At 35.9% G+C, this 10,094-nt stretch overlaps 1 protein-coding gene across 1 annotated transcript; it reads left to right on the top strand.

Moving 5' to 3' along the window:
• Nucleotides 1–2,526: 2,526 nt before the first annotated feature.
• LOC111888191 (uncharacterized) lies at nt 2,527–9,738 on the top strand. Its single transcript, XM_023884324.3, has 9 exons — nt 2,527–3,147; nt 3,741–5,890; nt 6,332–6,694; nt 6,791–7,820; nt 7,914–8,353; nt 8,479–8,630; nt 8,723–8,814; nt 8,929–8,977; nt 9,469–9,738. Exons 1-8 carry the CDS (start codon nt 2,967–2,969, stop codon nt 8,958–8,960), a joined length of 4,440 nt encoding a protein of 1,479 aa, XP_023740092.1. The 5' UTR covers nt 2,527–2,966; the 3' UTR covers nt 8,961–8,977; nt 9,469–9,738.
• Nucleotides 9,739–10,094: the final 356 nt, after the last annotated feature.

The raw sequence follows: 10,094 nt of genomic DNA, 5'->3' as shown, positions 1-10,094 counted from the left end.
AACGAAATCTTTATTCCGTTTTAGCGTACCCCGATGTTATAAAAAATATGTGTTCTAGCCTCCCTTTTAAATTAAAAATATGACGAATCACTTTAATAAAATTAAATCGACGTTATAGTAAAAATTATTTTATTTAATTTGAGTGTAATACGTCAAAACATAAAAAATGATCATTCACACCGGATTGTTAATAACTAAAAAGATTGTCCACAACAAGTATTTTATCTTTGAATGTGTGTCATTAACACACACACACACACACACATATATATATATATATATATACATACATATAATCGGGGCGGGTCGGGTCGGGGCGAGGATAACCCACTCCCTGCCCCGAACCCGATAAAAAACCCGATAACGACCCGTTACCCGACCCGAAATAATCGGGTTTCGGGTTTCCCCGTCGGGTTCGGGTTTTTGGTCGTGCACCTCCTCATATTTTATGATATGATTTATGGGATTCTCTGATGTTATACTATTTCGAAAACAATTTTTAAACAACGAATGGTTTTTGTGATGTTTAAAAAGTTTAAAATTTTCACGATTTTTATGGATGTTACAAATCTGATGTATTAGTTTCAATAAGCATTGCAAATTATACAGCATAACACTAGATATTCTAATATATGGTCTTTGACATTAATACTAAGATTAAAGATTTATGTGACCAATACATTGCACAACATATAAACATGTATTAATTAACTATATAGAAAATGTAATGTACATACTATACATACCTTCATCACACCGAGGAGGCCCTCTTGATATGCGGATCATCCCAAGGAAATAAATTGCCTCAAGATGATCCTTATCTCCTGCATCACCCAACAAACTCATTTCTAAATCAAAATTGCCCTTACCGAAGCACTCCTCCTCTTAACAAATAAAAACAACACCAATATTAAGACTAATGACACTAAAAATAAGTTCAATCAAATTACATAAAATTACTCAAATTACACATCCCACTCCTTATCTATACATAGCTTCAACGTTTTTATGCGTTGCACATTTGTGTGTAAATACATCATCCTTAAGATCTTTGGGATCCATCCCTTCAAACATGTCGAGGGATGCTTGTTTGAACACGTCACATTCTTCCTCTGCTGCATACATCTTTTTCGAACTTCATAAATTGAAATATACAGTTAATAACTAATAAATAAAGTTATATTCCGTCAACTATACACTCATAAGTTAGTGTTTATTGAGAATTACCAAATTATTGTAGATATGATGTCTTTTGCAGATTCATACCCTAACATTACAATAATCTGAGTCAAAATCTCTATTGGTAGATCATCCAACGAACTACAACATCTTGTATTCAACATTCTACTTACAAAATACACATTGCATAAGTTGATTTCAGTTTTTAAGAGAAAACATGCATAACCGTGAAACACGGTGTAATATGTAAAGAAAATAATATTTTTATTTTTTTTATTTTGTGTAGACCAAAAAGCTTGTTACCTTTATTCACTTTCTCTATATATAATACGAATAAAGACTTAAAAGAGTAATATATTTTTTGATTTGTATACATTTGGTCATTGAGTTTTTTTGTCCACATTTAACTATTTTACTTGTTTCTTTGTCCACATTCAGTCCTTATAACCGAGTACTCTAGATTAAGTAAAAAAAAGACTTAATAGGGTAATATATTTTTCAGTTTGTACGCATTTAATCCTTAATGTTTTTGTACATATTTAGTTATTATGACCATTTTTTTTTTAGATTTTGTTCATGACATCATACATGGGACCATCATTAACGATATGTTCTTATACGTGGCTCGTCCTTCACTTATATTGATATCCTAATTCACAAATCGGTTAAATAATGTTGGTTCCCTAGATTTCTCCAAGCGGAAGATGTTTTTGTCTTTGATTTCATCTATCTTCATAAGAAACAACGCGTTTTTTTATGATTGTTTCCTCTTAACTCGAATTTGCACTTCCGACACAAAATAAATTAAGGAAGATGCTAAAAGCATTTGCACTTCCAAGACAAAAGAATACACTATCAAAAAGTTTCATCTATCTCCATAGTAGACAACGAGATTCATTTTGTGATTGCTTCCTTTAAACACAAATTTGCATTTCCAATACAAAAAATATCGTTATCCACTATGAAGATAGATGAAACCGAAGACGAAGACATATTCTGTTTGAAGAAAACTAAGGAACCAACATTATTTAACCGATTTGTGAATTACATTACTGATATAAGTGAAGGACGAGCTATGTATAAGAACAACTCGTTAATGATTATCTCATGTAGAATGTCGTGAGCAAAATCCGAAGAAACCGGTCATAATGATTAATCGTATACAAAAATATTAAGGACTAAATATATACAAACTAAAAAATATATTATCATATTAAGTCATTTTCCGAGTTAACCCGACCAGATATTCAAATGTGGAAAAAAATATCAAATAATAGAAAAAAAAACTTAATAATCAAATATATACAAATTATATACAAATAAAAATATATTTTATCAAGGTAATTTGAATCTTTTGCAACTGAAAATATCCCGCTCACTCAAAGCCTCATCCGAACACCATCGTTTCCCTTTTTGCCCTACTCCTACCATCGTCTCTCTTCTTGCATTGATCGAACACCATAGCCTCCACCTCTTCTGCATCTGCATATCCGATTTCACATAGCACCGCGACGCCCTCGCACAGCCGGCCGACGCCGCACATCGCCGGAGCTTCTGTCGCACCGCACACCGTAGATTCCTTCTGATATCGCTCCCACCTCCTTGAAATCGACTCCCACCATCAAGGTCAGACTTTCGACGCCAAGCTACCACCTCCAACGTCAAGCTCCGACAGCGCCGCCCTCGCCAGCGCCGGATCTAAATATTTGAATTCAAATTCGCGCTTCAATAACAACTCAATCAGAAAAAAAGAGTGCGTTAATGGATTTGGTTCATCGCCGGTGAACATGTCGTTGGAGAAGTTGTTCATTCAATTCTTCGAGCGCAAAGACTGGATCATCGAACAAGCCCAGCAGCAAGCCGATGCGTACACCGAGCAACTTGCTTCTAGGCTCCTTATCGATGGAATTACACCTCCTCCATGCCTTTTGAACCCCAGATTTAACTCTGGCTCTTCGCATCCCCATGGTAGGCATTCACTTATCGTTTTAAGTAGGCACTGGCTGTTAAATTTCAGATTAAACTAGGGGATTGCAGTACTTTTCAAGTTAGAAAATTAGGTCATACATGCATGCTTCTCCCTTTTTGTCTACAAAAATCTTCATCCTGTTGTTTTCTCATTAACTTCATAGGAGGCCGTTATCATAATGCATATGTCTACAGTCTACTTATATTTGTGTATTTTGAAATTTAACATCACCGATTTTGAAGTGTTTGTCACTTGGGCATGCGAGATTGACATTTATTGGGGAAAGCTCTTGAAAGGAGCTAACAATCATTCAGAAGTTTTCTCCGTATGGATAATACCTAGACGGTCTTGTAGAATTTTTTAGGGTTTTTCTAGTTGAAAGGGGGTTTCTTGGAAGATTTGCTGGACGTAGGAGTACAATTTGCTACTAGTTTATCATTTATGAGTATAAACCCTAAGCCCATGAGCATAGTAAGAACAAGGAGCATCAGACTTTTACACTGTGTATTATATAGTTTTGACTCCTGGTTCTATGGTATGGACGTATGGTTTCATGATGATTAATTGTTGAAACATTGGTGTTATTTTGCAGAGTTGAAAAAAGAAGAGATCATCTCCAAGCTCTTACTTCAACATCCGCGGGAGTCTCTTCGCTATTCAACTGGTGGCCCTTTTCTGTATGACAGACCAGTTGTTTCCAGGGGTAATGGGCAGTTACCAAATGAAGTGTCCATGGAAACCCATGCTCCTAACAAAGGTGGCAATGTGACCAATGGACAACCTGTGACACTTGCTTGTCCTAATGTTGACATAGGATGCAGCTTAAACCGAGTTAATGAGCAAGATGACAGTGTTAACTCTCCTCAGAAAGAGCATGAGATGGATGCTAGAATATCAAGCATTTATGCTGCACCAGACACTTCACTTGCTAGAATTCAGAGGTCCAAGTCAAGGCAAAAAGCTCTAGAGCTTCGAACTAGTGCAAAAACTTCAGCCAAGAGTTGTTTAGGTGATGAAAGTAGAACCCGTATTTCTTTTACTGGAGGCGAAGTATCCAAAAGTGATTTCCATCAAGTCACTCAAGATAAGCGCCCTTCAGAACCAGGCATATGCAACGATATCAGTGGAGCAAATTCAGTGGCAGCAGAAGGAAAGGGTAGAACCAGGTTTAGTGGTAGACTTGCAGGGTCTAGCACTTCTGATGAAAAACATAGTTCTATGAGCGATCTTTCCAAAACCAATGATCAGGAAGAATTAGATGGTGGTATCCTGGCACAGTCAACAGGTCAACATTCTGGTCATGCTGATGGTGTTATGGAAGGGGTTAATCTTCTTGACATCTCTTTGGGAAGTTATGGAGCCAAAAAGTCAGCAATTGGCAACACAAACGATACACAAAGGCAAAGCAAACCTTATTCTGGTAGAATTACCAGGTCTAAGGGTTCAACCCAACAAACTGGTGGGCTAAACAAGTCCTTAGAAGTGGGCACATCTGCTTCTTACAAACCAAAGGAAGGTAGTATAGGTGCACTTTGTTATTCTATTGGTGATTTGAAGCATGGAGTTGATGCCTCCAACAAGTTACTAGATGCAGTCAAAACTTCGCAGGTTTGTAGTGATAGAGTGAGGGAGACACAAGTTACTTGTAACAGTAAAGATGTAAAACAGTCTGTAATTTCCTCCAATATTGCTACTTCTCGAGTTACAAATTCCAAGTCTGAATCTATGAAAGAATGTCCACTTGATGCTAACCACAGAGAAGATGGTGAAACTGTTGTGGGAAATGGGCCCATAGATGCTCCAGTTGCAATGCAGCCTGTAAATTCTGTAAAAAAGTTGGATCCTGTCACCATGTGCACTGAATCAGATGGTTTACCCTTAAAGCAATCTTCTGAGTGTTGTATTCTTGTTAAACCTAAGCAACTGAACTTTGATGAAATGGATGGATGCGATTCAAATAAAGTTAGTAGTCTGCTTTCCAAGAAGAGAAGGCTGGATGGATTGTTGGGACAGGATTGCAATCCCTTAATGGATTCAGCTTTGTTAAAAGATCAGAAATCCAGTGGTACTTTCTTTGAGCAGCAGTCAAGCCAATCGAAGTCTGCAAGGGTACATTCTCATGAGGATATTGATGTGTGTACAAATATGGAGACAATGAATGTTGGTTTGGATATGTATGAGAATCCAGTGGTGGAGGATTGTATGCTTTCCAAGAAGAGAATGTCAGATGGATTGTTGGGACAGGAATGCAATCCTTCAATGGATTCTGCTTCATCAATAGATCCTAATTTCAGTGGTACTTTCATTGAGAAGCAATTACCATTGGAGAATGTAGAATCAAGAAAATCGAAAGCTTCAATGACACATTCTCATGACAGTTCTATTGAGTGTGCAAATGATGAGACAATGAATATTGATTTGGACACGAATGAGAATCCAATGGTGGAGGGTGGTATGCTTTCCAAGAAGAGAATGCCAGATGGATTGTTGGGAATGGATTCTGCTTCATCAATAGATCATAAGTCCAGTGGTACTTCCATTGAGCAGCAGTTACCAATGGAGAATGTAAACTCAAGCCAATCAAAAACTGCAAGGACAAATTCCCATGATAACTTTGATGAGTGTGCAAAAGATGAGATGATGAACATTGGTTTGAACATGGATGAGAACAGAATAGGGGAGGATGTTGAACACAACCCTAAGGTTTCCCTACATGTTGATGATGCTGCTGCTCTGTGTGAGGTAAGTGCCACTTCTCTAAGACCCAAAACTTGCATTTCAAAACTTATACTCATGATATGTAAGATTTATACTTTAAGTTCATTCTTTTTAGTTTTTGTTCAACAAACATTTTAGCATGCATTGAGGTTTCTCATCATAATTTACCTTTTGACCCCAAATTTACAAACCCTATTTGCATTCCAACCATCAAGAATGTAGCTGGAAACCCATTCCACTGAGATGCTACTTGAAATTGGACAGAATATGTATATAACCCATTTCTAAATATCAGTATAAGATATACCAAACATGGATGGATATATCTGAAGAGTTTACACACATCCCTTACATAACCAATACCATATATGCTTTTCATTTCTCATTTCGGTAATGTAGTTGCAAAAGTAACACAAAACATTCCGTTTCCAACATTATTCAAGCCATATTCATCTTTTGTGATAGGTTGATGTTCATGATGAAAATGCTTCTGATGATTTTATACCTGTCTCTGAAGATCTCAAGCAATCTATTACTTCATGTTTATCCAAACAAGGAGACAAGGATTCTGAGGATTGCTTGGATCTTGATCCTTCAAAATCCAATTGGAAACTGAATTCTGCCAAAGTGAATACATGGCCACAGGACCTTCACAGGAATGCTGATGACCGAAAAAAATGCTTCTCTGATTCCAGACATGTTCAAGGTGATGCTATTCATTGTGATCTTGAAGCATCTGAAAATGATTTCCATATCTCCCAATCAGATGGCATTATTCAGAGCTTTGAAAAGCGAGTTCATGATGAGACGGAGGTTCAAGCTACAGAGGTATGAATGTTCTACTAATTCCAACTTATGTTTAAGTGATCTTTTAAAGACATTTCCCTTTATTTAACATTTTTCTCTTGAATTTTCTTATCACAGGCAACTGTTGCTGAAGTGGAGGATGACACACTCAAACAGTCTAGACCAAGTTTGATCAAAACAAGTAATGATGATGTTGGTGTTCCTGTGGTTGACTCTGATGAAACTATGCCTGAGTATGAGGGTTTTACCATAGATGAAAAGGAACTGGAAAATGCTGAAGGTGGTGGTGGAATAGATTTTGACAGGCTGGAATTGCCAAGTTCCCCAATCAAAAGAGCCAGCCTTCTAGCACAAATCTGCAAATCTGCTAGCATGAATACACCATTTTCCAAGTTTTCATCTGCTACATTTAATCAACATCAAGTTCAAGACCTGTATGGGATCATCCTTGATGAGGATGATTTCAAAAAGGATACTGATATTTCAGGAAGTGATTGTGGTTATTCTTTTCCAACACAGCAGAAGATTTTTGATTCACTTCCATTTTCTGGTACTCCATTTAATTGGGAGTCAAAGAATTATTATTCCTCTCCTGTTGGTATTGGAAAGCTCTGGGACAGGTCAACATCAAGTTCAGGCAGTTCAGAGAATCGATTAAGCTCAAATCCTGAACATACTTGCTTCCCCATTGAAGAAGATGAAGATCCTAACAGTAATGAAGAAACTGAAAATGATGAACTTCAAGCAAATGAACAGACAGAAATGGAAATTGTAACAACAGAAAATGATGATGAGGTGGAGACTGGAATTGTTTCAAAAGTAGAAAATCAACTTGCTGAAAGAGAACCACCCTCTGGGCCCATGAAATATCGCGATAGATGTAGTTCAAATTCTGTGAACATACAAATGAACATCCCTAGGACTAATGATAAGTTAAAATACAAGTCCAAATTTCATCCTGGAGTTAGCCGGACCCCATCAGTTTCCACACGTGCCAGTATTAGAAGGAATGCATCCCTTCAGACTCAAAACAGTAAAAATATGAGAAGTGCAATAAAAAGGCCAACACAGCGTAACAATATTGTATCAAATGTGACATCCTTTGTTTCAATTGTTCAACAAAAACAAGCAGCTGCAGTTTGCCCAGGTAGATAATTTTTTTTTTCTCTATCCCAAAGCACGTGAAATATAAAAAAATAACCTAATGTGTGTCTGTGTGTGTGTTTGGTTGTTTTTGAAGGTAAGAGAGATATAAAAGTGAAGGCTCTGGAGGCAGCTGAGGCTGCAAAACGACGTGAACAGGAAAAGGAAAACGAGAGGAGGATGAAGAAAGAAGCATTGAAGATTGAGAGGGCAAGAGTTGGGAAAGAAAATGCAAGAGAAATGGAATTAAATAAAAAGAGAAAACTGGAGGAAATGAAGAAAAAAGAAGCTGACGTGGCAGCAAGGAAAAAACAAAGGGAGGAAGATGAGAGAAAGCAAATTGCTAAAAAAAGAAAGATTGCTGAAACACGAAAAGAGCAGAAAGCACAACAACATGAAAAATCACGACATGTTGGTGGTGGAAGTAAAAAAGGATCTGAAAATAAAAATGCTTTTGATGAAAAGGGTTCTCAAAGACATGAGAAAAGCTATGCAGCAGACGTCATCATCCAACAACTTACACCTTTTCCTGAAAAGGTATGTATAATAGGAATGCACTTTACACTCTTTTTTACCAATATAGGGGCATTATTATACTGTATGAGTAAAGTAGGGTGCAATTATAATATATTACCTATGATGATCAACATTATTAATTATAGGATAAGGAAACAAAGTCACCTGGACAAGTGGGATCGGTGATGTTGACTAGTCAAGAAAAATCATATGACATTTCCCCATATCAATGCTCTGATGAAGAAGATGAAGATGAAGAAGAACTACCCACCAAAAAGTTTATTCCATCATGGGCCAAGTATATCTTTCTATCATTATATCTATGCTTTTTATTTTATTTTATTTGTGTAATGAAAAGATATTCATTTTGGGTTTTTTTTTTTCCTACAGTAAAAGAGCTGTGGCGATGGTTCTGCCATTGCAGGAGAAGGTTGACCTGGAAACAATATTTCCAACAGGAAGCTTTTGCAGTATGGATGAAGGTAACTAACTATAAGAAGTGTTGAGTATCTTTTTATGAGACTTGGTTTGGTTAGATTAGATAGATAAAGAATTAAAGATTATTAGCTAATGGTTAATTGGTTATGTGCTTGCAGTTGTCCTCCCTCGGAGGCTACAGCCACAATAGCTTGCTGATAACAAAAGGTATTGCCTTTCTTTTTTTGTGCTTTAGTCAAAATATTCGAGTAAAATGCAAATTTGGTCCTTGTGATTACTGATTTCTCTTGGTTTAGGTCTGAAGGATTTTTTTTTTTTTCATTTTCAGGTTTCATTTCCGTTGTGTTCCACACCTTGAGTTTAAGTCCGTCAAGCCCTAGTAAAATGACCATTTTACCCTTATTATATAAGTTTTTACTAATAATAGTAAAAAATAATGGAAAACACAAGATGGAGGCTACAATGGTCATTTTACCAGTTATTAACTGTCTTAAACTGACGGTGAGGGTGTGAGTGTGGGACTAAAACTTAAATGAAACCTGAAAATAGGGACCAAAAGTGAAAAAAAAGGTTCAATTTTTGGACCTAAAGTACAGAAAATTACTAACCCAAAGGACATTGGATTTGCAGGTTGTTTTCTTTCTTTTATCAGTTTATGAATCATGACATTGACATGCATGTTTTTGATTGTTTGACAGATTTTGATCCTGCAAGCATTCCTGTAGGAACTATATTGTGTATTTGAGAAACCTTTCATGCATACAATTCATATGCAGATTGATCATCTATACATTTAACTTTTGTTTATCTTAATCTTAATATGTCAATATATATGTAGGATTCCATTCCTCGTGTTCATTGTCTAAAGCCCTATGAAATGAACGTCTGTAGTTGAATCTTTCTCAAGTTGTAAACTTGTAATTACTTTCATCCAGGTGGTTATATCGATGTGGATTGTTGAAATAGCATTTTATGTGTCATTGTATTAGAAAACTGAATGTTTTTAGGAAAATAAATGATGGGGATAATCACTAAAATGATCAAAGTTGGAGGGTATAATACCATTATTAGTCGGTTGATTATAGATAGTCGCAGGTTAATAAGGATCCTAAATTATAAAAGAATTTATTTAAAAATAAAAATATTATTAATATCCTAAAACAAAAAGTAAATAACCATAAAAAAAATTAAAATATAGGGTTTAAGCATTTAAGTTACGAGTTATCATATATTAATTCCATAATAAATTTAATAAGCTCAAAAATAAAAATATATTTTCATAAAGAGGAATAGAATAAACCATTGTTTATGAAGTGATGATAAA

Source organism: Lactuca sativa, chromosome 9 (assembly GCF_002870075.4).
Source record: "Lactuca sativa cultivar Salinas chromosome 9, Lsat_Salinas_v11, whole genome shotgun sequence".
In the NCBI taxonomy this organism is placed as follows: domain Eukaryota; kingdom Viridiplantae; phylum Streptophyta; class Magnoliopsida; order Asterales; family Asteraceae; genus Lactuca; species Lactuca sativa.
Note: the sequence above shows the minus strand (reverse complement) of the source record. Positions and strands in the feature narration are given on the sequence as shown.